The following is a 15,945-nucleotide window of genomic DNA, read 5'->3' on the forward strand; positions in this document are numbered from 1 at the left end:
GTAAATGGAAACAGTGGCAAGGGCCATAAAAAAGAGCGCTCTCTTGAGTGTTTGTGGATCTTTTTCTGCTGCCTCTTTTCATTAGCATTTGTTTGGCATCGGCTTCTGTCTGGGTCCTGTGCCACCAGCCAACCGTCGGCCGCGTCGGTCGCGTCGGTCGCGTCGGTACAATTTTCAGCACTGCATCCATCCCAACCATCCGCCGAAGCCCTTTTCGCCATTGTTCTTTTTCCCATTTTTCCAAAGTGCAACTACATATTTTTTTAGCTTTTCCCGTTGTTGCGTTTTGTCGCGGCTAAGGCCTCGTCGCCTGTGCCAAAGGAGCAGATTTTTTAACGAGCAAGGACATGGAACGAGTCCCCTCTAAGTGAATTCAATTTTCGGCTAGAGAGATATTCAATTATTAAATTCCACAGTTTCGCTGCTCAGTCTTTTATGACGTTCGTCTCACATTTTACCGAATCTCATTAGACATTTCCATAATCACAAAATGGAACTAAAAACCACTCCAAACATTTGCTGGCAGAACATTACCAATGCTCAAGGGCGCTCAGGGCGCTCAGGTCGCTATTATTGTAACCGAAATGGTGTGATAGGCAAAGCGGAATAAACCAATTAAAAGAAAGTGATGACAAAATTGGGAGACACGCGAGATGACCATAAAACAACTGCTCTGCAGGCAGGTACTCCTCCGAGTGCCCAGTACACTCGTATTGTGAGAAAGTGAGAAGGTATCTGGTGTGCTGGAGGAAGCTGAATGATTGCCACATGATGATGATCTCCTACACTTAATTAAATATTGTAACTTCTGTTCGGCGGGATTCCGAGAGGTTTGCTTACATTTGCTGCTTGGCTTTTTGCTGTTCTTTCCGCTGCCCTTCTGTGCCTTCTGGCAGTGCTCGCAGTGCATGGGAAATGCATTTACGGAATGCTTTCCGCGGCACGAAAGCACGCGAGTGAGACAACATTTTCCCAGCTTTGTTTCGAGGCTGACCTGAGACTCGACTCGACTCGACACGACTCGGTGCATGAGAAAGAGAAATGTCGGCGGAGCTGGAGCTGGAGCTGCAATTGCGGATGGCTCTTCTCCCACGCCATTTGCATATGTTTTATGATCTCCAGTTTTCATTATAGTACATCTTTTATAGTACAAAGACTCTCCCGAAGAAGAGCGGGCCGCCGGGAAAAGCATTAAATATTCTAAGCTCTTGTACTGTTGCTGGCCCAAGGCCCCAAGGCCCCAAGGCTCGCAGCCCGAGGCTCGAGGGGTGCGAATTCTTCACACGTTTAGCGTAAAAACAAACTTTATGTGCAAACTTGGCGCCATTTTCGTTTCTGTTTTTTAATGAAATTTTCTGTCGCTTCGCCCACTTTGTGGATATATATCTGCATATATATTTACTCGTATATCTTTTATACTTTTATGACTTTCATTAGAGTTTTTCATTTCGCCTAGTTTATGGTCCGCACGGGCTATTTAACTTTTAAGATATATGTATCTCGAATACGAATACGAATACAAATGCAACAACATATGGCTTGGGTCAGACACATGTTGTACGGTGTACGTGTGTACGTGTGGCTGTGTCGTGTTATGCCTAATGTTTATTTTCCATACAATCCGAATTGGCCAATACCTCAAATGAAAATGAAAATGAAAACGAAAAGAGGAGCCGAAAAACTCTGTTCAATTGCCGCACAAAATGAATTAGTCTATAAATAATAGCTAGAGAAAACATTTGCGCTTCATCAGATGCAGCAGCAGCAGCAGACCACCCCGCCCCCCCTCACCCCTCGTCCCACCGGACGAGACGGATGTTGCATGTGCAACATTTACAGGATGCCATGGCAAAAACATTTTACGTATTTTTACTCTTCTATTTGCAGAGGCAGAGTCCGAGTCCGAGTGTTATATCATTTTTCTATTTTTATTACTTTGAAACGCATTTCATTTTAGCATTTCATTGGCTGTTCCGCCTCCGTCTATGCCAGATTATATGGAAGGGCATGGCATATAATTGGACTCTCGAAAAAGGGATAAACGGATTGATATTCGGTTTCTATCAGTATCTGCATCTGTTTCTGTGCCGTGCAACGTGAGCCCGTCTCTCTATTGGAAAACCTCTCATGCCCCTCATGAGGCAGTAATCCATTTAAATTTAAACCCATTTTAAAAGTCAAAAGCACAACTGCATGATGCTCGTGTGGGGCTTTTCCCGTCCGTCTATTCATCTCCCCCCCCCCCCCTGCATTACGAGGGACGGGGACGGGCACAAGTAATCGTACGCAGCGGCAAATTTTATTTTATGATAACACAACGGCAGGAACATTAAAATACAATGCAGCATGCCACACACCACAACAGGCACACAACGCAACACAGCAACACGACAGGCACAAAGCATTCAAATGTGTGGCACAAACTGGGCTTGTCATTTGTAAAAGCGAACAGAGCAGAAGCCGAAATCGGGAGACGTCTCCACAACGCAACGGTTGGCACGTGCCTCCAAGAGAATGGCGAGGGGCGAAGGGCGAAGGGAGTACCATAATACACCCACCCACATTCACTCACTCGTACGCGTAGAGTATCCTTCTCGTCCTCCCGAAAATCGTATCCCTTAGACAGACTGTGTGGCTTTGCCTCGTTTTGCTCGCTTTTCTTTTCTTTCTCCCCATCGCCGTATCTTGATTTGTGGCAATTGAATGTCATGTGCAACAGCAACGACAGCAACAACAACTGACAGCACAAACATTATCAGCAACACATGGAAGACCCACGCACACAACCCCATCCCCATCCCCATCCCAATCTCCAATCCCCAAACCCCAACGCTCATCCCCATCCACAGAGAGAGAGATTGTACTCCCACGCTTTGCTATATTGTATGTGTCGCGTCCTATTGCGTGTGTCCCATCTCGCATCTCTCCTGGTAAACAAATTTTCGATACGGTTTCGATTGTTCGCATCGCGCGTCCTTCCTGCCTGAGATACGGATTTCATGTATTTCACGGAATTGAATGGGAAGCAGGTGTCTTGAATTAGTCAGTGTAGCCTTAGCCGGGTGGGGAGGTGGGGCCACCATTCACCATTCAACGTGCAACATTCAACTGCTCTGTCTGTCAATGATGTTAATTTGTATGGCTCTACAATGGAGGATAAGATGTTTTATGATGATGTTTCTGGGAACTCCTTTGATGGCAATCAACAATTTTAAGTCTATTCCTAATTCCATTCCTATTCCATTCCTATCCTCAAGGATATGGTACGATATTATCTCCAGACCATGAAAAGGTTTCCCTGGCCTCAGTTCCAGCTCTCGTTGGACGGGCACTGCCCGTGCTAATTGCACGAAATCGAAAGCCAAAATCAGGAATACCATTATTGATTTATATTCACCAAAATTCTCATCAAATCTGTGTGGTCTTGCAGCACGCGGTAGGCAAATACCAAAAGGCAAATCAATTAATGCGATAATTGAATTGTTGTCAAATGCGATTCCTGTTGCCCATTGCGTTGGCCTTCCGCTTCGATCTGCAGCCACTGCTGTTTGTTGCATGTGGCAGCCAATCAGGCAATGCCAATTAACGCCAAAAACAAAATTATGCCGGACCGTTCCAGGACAGTGCCATGATAAGTGCCCCACTACGGACAGGTACTGGTACTATTTGAGGATATTTGTTATTAGCAGCACTCTGTGTCCATTAGGAAGTCGCCAGTCAGTCTTCTGCTCTAATCAAGTCAGTTGTCATTCGGGAGGCTGTCTAGCAATAAAATACCACTCCTCCACACAGTCTCTCTCTCTATCGACTGTCTCCTACTGCCACTCTAGCAATTGAATATGCAAATTGCTAGTAGCTCCTCCTCCCATCCGCTTCCAATCAGCACACACACACCCCTCAGCCATCACCCACCTCCCTCCACCCATCAGCCATCGGGGATGTCCCCTCCGCCGTTTGCGACCACAGAGGCAGAAAAATTCATAAAATTGTTATAAATAGTACATGTACTTGCTCTCCGTCTCTTCTCTCGTCGTCCTAAAGGACTTTTCCATGTGTGTCTCTGGCTGGCAGTTTTTGTTACCATTTTAAATGAAAGCATTTCCCTTTAGCACAGTTTGGTCTTTGATTAGTTCCAATGTGTACGAAAGGGGGTTTCTACTCGTAATTGGTGTTCGAGTGACTGTCGCCAATTAGGGGTCCATTTTCCACTTCTGAGGGGTCCCCAGAGTACCAACTATAGCTCCTCTCCGGTGATTATGGGGAGCATATTATATTGTTCTCCAGCTGTTTTATTGGCTTGATTTCATGGAGGCCATCTAGCAGCCAACTGGGCCACAAATTCCAAGCCTAAATTCTTCGAAAACCGCATGAGGTTTCCTGTTCAAAATATTTACATAAATAGAAATCAGAATAAATCAAAACATATCCATTCTATGGACTAGACATGTACTTTTTTGAACTTCTCTCTCGACAATGCATAAAATGTCGTTTAGTTTGTACAATTTGACAGTTAACCATTAATTTAGAAAGGAGCAGGGACATCTGCAAGCGAATGGAGATGGGAATACAGGAGCCAGGAGCAAGGAGCCAGGAGCCAGGAGCAAGGAGCTAATGCAACTGCAGAATGCTTTGGCTCTTTATGGATGGCCCTGAAAGTGTCAGGGCAAATTAAATGGTTTGTTTTCCCCATCTTTGCATTCTTGCAGCCACGTAAAAAGTAGCTCATTGTGATCCTTCTCTTGTGATTTCCCACTCTGTGGGGAAATGGCATTTTCCCGTGACTCATGCACCTGTTCGTGATTCCTTGGCTCGTAAGATTTCCACCCCCCTGTAAGTTATATGAGTGCATTTTTCAACCAAAGTGAAGTGCAAATATTGGCTAATGTTCCGCTTTGGTGTAGCGCTCGTGCATAATCCAACTCCTTCGCCCCCGCCCCTTCTCCCGCCTTCTCCTGTGCCACTGACATTGATTAAAGGCACTGCCGCTGAAGGCGTTTACGAAGTTTAAAGTTGACATCCCCTAGATTTGTTACCCCTCTCTCTCTCTCTCTCTCTGGGTGGATGGACAAAATTTAAAAGAAAATGGGCACTTCTTTTGCTTAGTTTCATGTTTTTACCATAGAAACATTGCAGTGACGAGCCCCGGGTTGGGTTGCGGCTTAAAGCTTACCAAGCAGCTTTTCATAAATCAGTTTCTGGCTGATCCTCGTACCCCCAGTAACCCGATATCGAGCCGACTAGTGCACCTTACCATGTCAAGGCTTCAGGGGGGGAGGGGCGGGCCGCTGTGTTTACTCTTCTTGGGGATTTGTACGTTCTGCTCGTCGTACTCTAGTCGCAGCAGTAGACTCCGCTCCTAGCCGCTTGCGACATGCCACAAAATCAATGAGCATAAAATATTTGCAAACAACTACCGACTGGCGACTCTCGACTCTCGACTGTCGACTGTCGACAACCTCCGACTGGCGACCACTCAACCAACTGTCAGCACAAGTTGAACAGTTGGCAAATTTTGAAAGTGAAACTTAATACCTCGGGGACCTGCACTCGCAAACTCGCACTTCTGGCTTCTGTGTGCTGCATGCAACATTGGCTTGCAACAACTGCTGGACGGACAACTTCTTCTGCAGCACATATGTGGGCACTCGTTTGGCTTCTTCCTTTTTCTGATTTCCCATTTGCTTTACTTTTTTTCTTTTTTGTTTTTTTTTTTGTCATTATTACTCACATATTTGCTGTTGGTTTTTACTTTGAGAATTGCTTCCTGGGCTGGGCAACGATTTACTTGAATTACTTCTAAATATATCCGATTTCCGGAAATATGGAGATAATTATAACTCGGTTTTTTGTTGGTTTTTTGCATGGAGAAAGCATGAGAAAGTCCATCAATCATTTATCCATCATCCCACCGGATCCGGTAGTACGAGTAAATAAGTAATTTCAACCTTGTGGGAATTATAGGATACTCCAGAAAGTACAAGAAAATCCTTAAATCTGGAATTCAAACAAAACAACACCTTCCTGGACGACTCTCCCAGCACTCGCAGGACTTCCACTGCCACTAGTTCCCCTTGCCTCCCGCCCCCCCGACACTCCAAGGCCATGGTGTAGTGTGTGCTTAAGAACTTAAAAACTCTTGAAACCCTAACTTTGGTTTAGTTTTGTGTGGCACCAAGATCTTTGTTGGATGTTGACTTGCGGCTGCATTAAAGTTTCTCCTGAGGTGTCGGCCAGCATCCCAATGGGGCATCCACTGGGGGCACAAGCAGGAGCAGGTGGATAATTCTGACAAATCGGACAAGAAGGCAGCAAGGACAAAGATTGAGAAGCTTTCATTTTGTAATTTGTCGCATGTCAACAGGGGGCGCGGCATATTATATTTGCATTAATGCGACACACTCGGAAAAGCAAAGGGAAAAAAGGAACCAAACCGAACCGAACAGAAAAGAAAAGAAGGCCAGGACACTTCAGGCCAGGCCAGGACAGGACAGGACAGGACAGGACAGTGTTTTCCCTCTTAGCAAACAAAACTTTTCGTTGTGTCAAACTTAAAGCTGTCCAAGCATTCGGAAAGAGAGGCTTTTGCCTTTGAGAAAAGTCGCCAAATCTCCCAGAACTTTCTCTCTCTCTCTCTATCTCTATCTCTCTCTCTCTCTCGCTCTGTGTCGTATGTAAATAATAGGAAACGAAGCGGCAAAATAAAACAGCAAAAAGTTCAAACATATTTAAATTAGGCCTGAGCGCATTTTGATGATGATGGAAAGTTTTCTCTCTCTCTGGCAAAAGTTTTTGCTGACAGCAATTTTGTTGCTACTTTTTGTTGCTTTTTGTTGCTTGTTAGTTGTGTGTGTTGTTGTAGGAATAACATGCTCCCATCATTATAACGTGAACTGCTTTATTATTAGAACTTTTTCTTGTACTTCAGTAACATTTTTTTTGCTGTTTTTCTGTGCGTTTGTTACCTGCAGAAAGAAAGGGAAACACATTCAGAGAACTGTAGTGGCTCTTGGAGCTATCAGGATATCCACGTTCAGGTGTCAAAGCCTCGACAGTGCGTAGGGGATTATTACTCTTTGGGAACGGAGCTGAATTTTACGGAATAAACAAATGGATTTCGAAAAGCTTTGAGCCATTGCTTCAATCAGTTACAGCAGAGATGCAATCCGCTTTTTGTTTCATCTTCAAAGTCCCGTTCCCATGACCACAAGCGGGGCAGGGGCAGGGGCAGAGGAGTACACGAGTACAGGAGTACAGGAGTACTGGACGGATACAGAATGCCTCCTGCTAACATTCAAGGCTCTGGCAAACGAAAAAGAATTTTTGTGCTCCGAGCATTGTATAAGCGGCTTTTGGTTATCGACTGACAGTTTTCAGACCAGGCAAAGGCTACACATATCATCGTAGCAATACCTCCTCGTTGTCCTTTCACAAACAATTTGACGTGCGACAGTTGATGGTTGGCGAAACCACAAATATCCGTAAAATGTTGTCAAGGTGGACGTGGACCCTTCATCGATTTCTGTTAAAGAAAATTTCGTTGACGTAATACATTTTTTAGTTCGGGAAAAAGCTTCCCCACGATACTCTCTACGACAGATAAGGTCGTACGGTCCTACACGGTACGGTCTTCCAATTTGGTCCAATACTTCCCCTGCACTTCATCTGGTGGGAAAAAAACGTAATACCCTCTCTGCAAGGGTATGCTACGGGGTGGCGAGGGGAAGAGCGGACGGTACACTCTCTCACATACGATATGCGATATCCTTTCTCTGCCAATGTCCTCCTGAATAAAAAAACTTTTGTTCAATGTGGAAAAGTGGAGTGGGGGAAAGCGAGGAGCTGGCTTTTAAAAACACCAAAGCACCGCAGCACTTAATTCGCTTCCTTATCAAAACAGAGACAGACTACCCCCCCTCCCCAGAAACCCCCCCGCTCTTCTGCTCTCGTGTGTCTAAAGAATACTCCTTACATCTCCATCGCCGTCTCTGTTCAATGTTCCCTGTTCCCTGTGCAGTGTTCTCTCTTTACCTACTTGAACAATACCTCTTCTTTTGTGCGGTCCACAACAAAAAGTTTTTTAATAAAAATATTAAATTTGCATATGTTGCTCTCGCAGTCAAAACAAGACCCCCGGACCACGAAGAGTACGAGGAGTGCGAGTACGGGTAAAACCGGATCGGGGCAGTCCATGGGCCAGAGCCAGACCAGGGCATACCTCTTGGGGTCTACCTTTTGACTCTGCTCTGCTCTGCTCTGCTCTGCCTGTGGTGAATGGTGAATGGTGGATGGAGTTTGCGTCGGAAGTGGTAACCAGTCAATAGGAAGAGGAGTCAGCTTTTATCGCTGGTCGTTTCGTTGTGCCGTTGGACCAAAGTTTTCACTTCCTCTGTCCTGCCTTTAATATGGTTTCGTCTCTGCGTGTTTCCAGAGCCTTAAGCTCCATTGAAAAGATGAAAATTAATCTGCAGACAGACACTCGGGCCGCTTGCAAAATTGAGTTCAAGTGAGCGAAAGCCGAGATAGGTTTTTCGATTGCAAATCTGTTTAGGGAGCACTCTCTGTGCACACTTTACTTGCGGCGGCATTTTATTTATGCCCAATTAACGTTCGCTTTTATAGAAGATGAGAAAATTAAGACGCCTTCCACTCCGCATGCCACACTCCAGGCTGGGGCTAGGGCCAGGGGCAGGGGCAGGGGCAGGAGTATGGATACTCCTATGCATTTATCCTTTCAAATGATTTCCACCCAAACTATTCCCAACTTTTCGCCACTAGCTGGAAAACCTTCCCTACCTCCCTGCCTCCCCTCTTCCGCTCTTGTTGCACATTGGAGTTGAAGTTTTCCTCCTTTCATTGTTGCTTTCGTTTCGACTTTCGTCTTTCGTCTTTCGCTTCGTTTCGTTTCGTTTCGTTTCGTTTTTCCATGTCAATGTTTTTCGGACGTAATTACACTTTGACTTTGAGCATTTACTGCCGACTTTGGAGTGTCGTTACATGCTGTTTTTCGAGGCAGTAGGTGGCGATCCGTGTCCTCGACGGGAGGCGTGCTTTGAGCTGCTTTTCAACGTCCAAATTGATTGATTAAGTTTTAAGCTGCGTTTTTATTAATCGGCATTTTGGCGCTTTTTGTACGCTTGAAAATTCGATTTTAATTGTCGAAAGTTTCCGACATTTCTCACGCATTTCTAGTGGATTTCCAGCAAGATTATCATTCAAGTAAGGAATTCAGGAGTACCCCGCGAGCGTAGTGTTGTTTTTTATTGTGCAGCAACAGCTATGCGTAACACCCCTCCGAAAGAGCTCTTAAGAGGTGCGCTCATGCGGCACCAAGCGGCAGACTGCCCCGATAACAGGGGTCAAGACTGCGGGGTAATGAAACAAATGTCGTTCTCTTCTGTCAGCGTTACGCTCCAAGGGTCCCAGAGGCACCCCAGACCTGACACAACAACAAAAGGGAGACCAGAGCCTATTCCCCTGCAGTTTGCTTGCGGAATTCGAAAAAAGATACAAAAAAGTACAGTCTCTTGCAATTGGTCGCAGATACATACATACATACAACATAAATATTGCTATCCGAATTAGGAGAGACCTATCTTCTATGCTCTTATAGAAGACCAAAAGGACTATGGAATGAGCCTTGTGCGCATCCCCAGACATTTTATATTCAATTAATAACTCTTTATGGTCTCCACTGATGTTTTCCCTTTCGATTAATTATGCCCCAAGGAACAGAGCGATCAAACAGCATTCGCGAATGAAAAATGAAACGACATGGCACTCGAATTAATCAAAAAATAGTTCCACTAATGAAACGGAGCGTCTCTCGGCGTAGTCGTAAAGACAGACGCTCTTTCGGCCCTCTTTAATCTCTGCCAGTCTTAACAGCATTCTAGTCTAATCCTTAATATATTGTCGCTTTCTGGTACTTTTAAATTATGCAAAAGCAACAGCAACGCCACATGCACACGAGCTCCGTGCAGAGGAGGACCAACCAACCAACACATGGCACAGGCAGTGGCAGAGGCACTGGCACTGGCAGTGGCAGTGGCATTTGGCTGATTCCACTAGCTGGGCCGGGCCGGGCTGGCTGTCTGCCTAACGCCAACCGCCTAAAAGCATACAAATATCTTATTACCGGCACTTAAAAGAAGCACTAAATTTTAATGTGACAAACCCCGGAAAATATGAGAATCTTTTCCCTTGCCCACAGCCACGGTGGAAGCCTCCTCCGGCCCTCCACAGTGTGTGTTTGTGTGTGTGTGCCTTTATAGAAACCATAATTTAATTTCATTAAGGGCAGCTGTTGCTAAGCATGGGTTCAATATAGGAGGCGGGGGCTTCCACTCGAGACATAGTAAATAGCAAAAAGGGGAAACCCACACAATTAGGGGTCAACAGAGCGACGTTGACGTTGACGGTGACGGTGACGGTGACGTCGCCACAGTGGGCACTCGAGTGAGCGGGCAAGTGGCAAGTTTATTACAAAAGAGGCGCTGAATCACAGACTTGAATTATGAAAATGTCATTTTAAATCTGGATAAAGTCCCAAGAAACTCTTAGTGGCAGGAACGGAGGGGAACATGACCCTCAAATGTCCTTAAGCTGTCAGAAATGAGTGTCAACGGAAGAGGACATGGGCCGGGGGCAAGCGACGAATCCAGCGAAAAATAAAAACAAGTGAAACATAAACGCAAATTTTTATTTTGTTATTTTCTCATCTCCGTGCTCGTCGCACAATGAAATGCCTCCATCCCGGTCCAGCCCAGCCCCGTTCTGTCCCGTTCTGTCCCGCCGGATTGCCCCGGATAGCAATGAGGTGTACGCGTCGGCATGAGGCACGGCCGCCGCCGCTTCTAAGTGGCAGTTTCGGCTGCTGGCCACGCGCTGTAGCAGCAGACGCCATATTGAAATTATGCCGAGAGTCCCGGCCTCTCTGCCACCCATTTGTACAGACGAAATGGCTTGCCACCTGCTTGGGGAAAGTACTGCGCCTACCCCCCGCCCCCCATCTGCCGCGCACTCCCAAAGTGTGCGCTTCATTTAAATTGATTCTGTTTATATAATTTTGTATGCGTTGACTTATTTGACGAAAATTCGAGGTTAATTTTTGTTCAACTTCATTTGTTTCATAATTGGCGATGTCTCACCGACAGCAACGACAGCGCCGACAGTGTCTGCACTAATTAAGATGTACAGAATATACAGAGTTCATGAAATATATATGTATAGTAAAATATATTCTGCCATAGGCCGCCCACTCTTTTCATACTCGCTTTTCTCTCTTATTTATTTTCTAATTATTTATACTAGGAACTCTCCCACTTGTATGCTCTTGCGGGAGTATTTTATATATCGATTAATTGATTGATGAACATGCTATGCTATGAATAGCAGATACATATGCACGTGTATGTGTGGGGGGATGGGGTGTGGGGCCTACAAGGCCTACATGGATACATTATCGCCTGGCAATGGCAAAAAAAAAAAAAAAAATGTAAGAAACTCGGTGATAATTCCCTGAGTTAGGAGATTAAATCATGTTTTTTGGGCCTGGCCAAGCCGCAATATCACCTCGCAAAGGCTGGCAAAGCAGGAAAAGATAGACAAACCACTAAGCGACACACAAAGTCAGTGTCAATGCTCACAAAAGTATAGCACGTACAGACGAGTATGTACGATACACCATGCCACACCACACACCGTCCATGGTGTGAGTGAGAACGGAGTACGGCAGTCTGGAGTCCGGGCTGTAAGGAGAGGACCGAAGAGACGATAATAATCCCATACTGCCAAAAGCAGACAAAGAAAATGGAATACCCGAAACATGTGAAAAAGATGTGTAGAAATATACACACACACACACACTAGTGCATACATATATGTACATACATGCATCGTATATGGAATACACTCGTAGCGTAGGGAAAAAGCACAAAGTTTTTTGTACGGAAACGGAAATAGAATTATAAAAGCCAAGCTAAAGGCGTTTCCAGACTACAAAAAGTTATGGCCATGTAACAAGTGGGGATGGACACATAAGACAAGCAGATAAGAAAACTGATTGCCGATGGCTTAAAGCGGGCCGGGAGGGTGCTGTTCTGCAATAGAGAAAGGAGTGGAGTCGCATGGAGTGGTCCGGAGTGGAACTTTTGGCCAACTTTCCCATGGCAAGGGTAAAATTTATGAACAGTCAGCCACAAATATGCGACTGCTGAGCAGGAAACGGAGGAGACAGATGTTCGACAGAGGGGCTGATTCAAAAATAAAGTGCGATTTATGGTCATACAAATCAAAGTTTTGATGCTTGAGTTGATTGCTAACAACTTCTTGTGTGTCGTGTCGCATTCTGGGTGTGGCTTTTGTAGGCGTCTGTTCGAATAATGCGGCCCTACCCTTGCCCTTTCCCTTGCCCTTACCCTTTCGATGGCGATTGCGATTCGTTCGTGTTAACAATAGGTTGATGTGCGATTAGTACTCCTCTTGCATGTATTTTTACCTTAAAAATACGCTATTAAATTGTTTAACCAACAGAAGCGGCTAGCCGCCTAATATAATATATCGGAGTGCAATCTATCGGGAGGGGGGCGCAGAGAGAAGGCTATAAAAATAGGAAGACAGACCCGTCAGACAGACAGACAGACGTGAAAGTGATTGTCGGCTTTGGGTGGGATGTGCCGTAAGTTTAGAAAATGCTCTCGCCAAAAGCAGCCCACAAGATGGACAGGATGGCTATTTTGATTTTATAGGACGAAGGATGGATAGAACGTGTGGAATAAATGATATTTTGTAATCAGGACACACACACACACAAATACACACGTACTAGTGGAGCACACACACACACACACACACGAGAAGCAACTTAAATGGAGCGTAAATTTCAAATTATGTTATAGGCTTTTAAGCTGATAAGAAAATTGTATTTTTATGCTTTTAGGGTCGGGCGAAAGGCCAAAGAAAAAGTAGCAAAGTAGATTGGCGGAGAGCGGAGTTGGAGGTGGGAGATGGAGGTGAAGGAAGAAGAACTATTCAAATATTCTTGAAATTTATGAGGGATTTATAGGAATATACTTAGTATGCAAGGAATTTCGAGAAGCTTAAATGGAATGGCCCGAATGAAGTCGATTTAATGGTCTTGGCCATTAAAACAATCCCAAGGCCATCTTTTCTGTAATGGACTATGCTTAAACCTTGCTTATACTATCCTTGCAGATCGGACTATCAGTGAACAGGAGAGCAAGTCTGTGGTCCTTCCCTGTCCCGTGAATGAGGAAAAGTGCGGCAAGCTGCATTCATTGAATTGGTTCAAAGGCGACGATCGCATTGCTGCCATGCTGCTCGGCGATAGCAATGTGACGAGTGTGAATAAAGAATTTGAGGACAGGTAAGAAGAGAATTGCTCAGCAAAGAGTATCATTAATAACGATAACTAATCCTGGATCCCTTGCAGAGTAACTGTTGAACAAAATCCATACAGACTAGTTATTAAGGACCTGAAAATAGGTGATGAGGATATTTATCTATGTGATACAACATTTTTTATACCAGAAGAAACGTGTGATAACTTCAACGGATATCGAGTGGAATTGAGAGTCTTAGGTAAGTCCCCACCCACTCGCCCATTCGCCCGTTCACCCGTTCATCCGTTCAGTCGTTCAGTCGTTCAACGATCTCCAACGATGATCGTCGCTGCTTTGCATGTTACCAACGCTTGTATTTTCATATCCGTTTCACACAGCGTACTTTTAATTGCTTTTTTTGCGTTGGTGTTTCTTGCTTTCGTTTTTAATCTAGTCTTAAGTCTAAAACTAAACCTTAAAACTGTACAAAACGCATGGGAATTCTAAGCCAAGTTAAGAAAAGAGAAAGAGTCGTGTTGTACAGAGTGCATGTGCGCGATGCGATCGATTTGGAATAGTTTTAATGCTTACTGTGCTTGTCCCCTCATTGCGAGATACTCCTCCTCCTTAAAATGTATCTAATTGTTTGCCTGATTTTACACGCATTTCTAAAGTTAATACGAATATCTCAACCCATAGACTGTGTACTGTATTGTTCTATCGTGCGAAATTTGATGATAACCCATTTCGAATTGCAACCCCAACGACTTTACCCTTAACCGCTCTCTTCTCTCTCTTTCTTTACTTTTTCCACAAACATTTGAACGTGTCAAAACTCATGAAAATATTTTCTCTTAACTGATTGTTCTTTTCGAAAAAATGTCCCACAAAATAAATGAAAAACGCTCGTCAACATCGACATGGAAATTCCCCTCTAATACGTACATACAAAACACCATCCTTTAATACACACACACACACACACACACACACACGCACATACAAATACATATACATATATCCCACATATACATATACATATACATATACATGCATCGTTATCTAATACTCAAACAACAACAAAAATTCGCAAAAATTCCATGACTATAAAAAATTTTGAAATTCAACCAAATAAAAACCATGACACGCCTCCTGGTTCACATCACGCCCCATCGGCACCGAAACGGCCACAAAAAACCAAAAAAAAAAACTACTTCCCTCTCACCCACCAAAAACAAAATTGTTTTTTCCTCTTCAATATTGTGTGCAATGTTTACCTGCAAAACTGAAAACCGAAAACCGAAAACTGAAAACCGAACACCGAAAACTAAAACCCGATATGTGGAACTCAACTTAAAAACAATTTAAATTTAAACTCCATCCGAAATACAATGTTTGCAAACTAAACTCAATATTTAAAACATCCAACGCATTGCTCTAAAACATTTAAAAAATACAAAACAAACAAAAACCAACCTACAAAACGTTTGGCTATGATTGCAAAATATCTACGTGCTAACAACGTAGAAAACATTGGTAAATTAAACTCATAAATTATCATTAATACCTTTATCGATGGTTTCTCTTTAGTTATAACCTTAAGCAAGAACAAGAACCTCAATGAGCATATTGAAGAGCGAATAACCTAGTTTTATTAGCTTGAGAATTATGGTTTTTACATATGTTTTCTGGAATTTTGTGGATCATTATTTATGGGCTATATGCCATAGGCCTGGCCTTTTTTTCTTTTTTCTCTTTAGTTTGTTGTTGTTTAAATAAAGTCACTTTGCTAGAGTCTTGCTCTAGGCTTTTCCTTGGTTTATTCTATTTAATTTTCATATTTCATTTAATTCATTTTTCATTTAATTTCATAATTACAAAACTTGATGAGTTTTGGGGGATATTGTTATTTTTTTTTTGATGCAAACCAAAGACCAAAATAATATGATTTATTAAAACACGAATTCAACATTTTTACCTTTCAAATAATTGAACAACACTCACACCCAAAACCGAAACACCTACGCACAAAATACACACACAACCGAAACCGAAAACCAACCGAAAACACATCTATATGTCGGATTTTGAACACTGACCGATGACCCTGCAGTGCCACCCACTGAGGTTGTGATTTTGGATGCAAAGGGCGATCGCATCGAGAACGGCAGCGTGGTGGGTCCCATGCAGGAGCGGCAGGCCCTGAAGGCCACTTGCACCGTGAAGAACACCCGGCCCCAGCCAGATGTCGGCTGGTTCCGTGGCACCAAGCGCCTGGCAACATGTGAGTACAACAAAATCCCCATTCTCCATTCCCCATTCCCCCTATACCACTCCCAATCCTGCGAGAAACCCCAACACAAGCACGAGAACGACACAACTCCTTGAAAAAAGGTAGAAAGGGAAGAACAGTTTTTGGCTCCCAGATCATAGTCGTAAAAGCAACCGAAGCGCGTTTATTGATTTCCAGGACGGGGACCAGAGCTAAGTAGCCAATTTGATGCATAAGCCTTCGAACCAACTAAAGTCTCGGGTCCGTGGATCCGTGGATCTGTGGGTGGGTTTACGATGCGCCACAAAGTTTATGCAGTGACTGACATCGACG

The 15,945-nt window shown here is 44.1% G+C and overlaps 1 protein-coding gene across 1 annotated transcript in view; it reads left to right on the top strand.

The window, feature by feature from the left end:
• LOC6596201 overlaps nucleotides 1–15,945 on the top strand; it is a 54,494-nt gene that overhangs the window by 12,598 nt on the left and 25,951 nt on the right. Inside the window, exons 3-5 of the mRNA XM_026989429.1 lie at nucleotides 13,213–13,384; nucleotides 13,451–13,599; nucleotides 15,454–15,624. Coding sequence (XP_026845230.1) covers nucleotides 13,213–13,384; nucleotides 13,451–13,599; nucleotides 15,454–15,624 — 492 coding nt within the window. The remainder of the gene's footprint in view (nucleotides 1–13,212; nucleotides 13,385–13,450; nucleotides 13,600–15,453; nucleotides 15,625–15,945) is intronic.

This window comes from Drosophila persimilis, unplaced genomic scaffold (assembly GCF_003286085.1).
Source record: "Drosophila persimilis strain 14011-0111.01,24,50 unplaced genomic scaffold, DperRS2 tig00000431-arrow-pilon, whole genome shotgun sequence".
Lineage (NCBI taxonomy): Eukaryota > Metazoa > Arthropoda > Insecta > Diptera > Drosophilidae > Drosophila > Drosophila persimilis.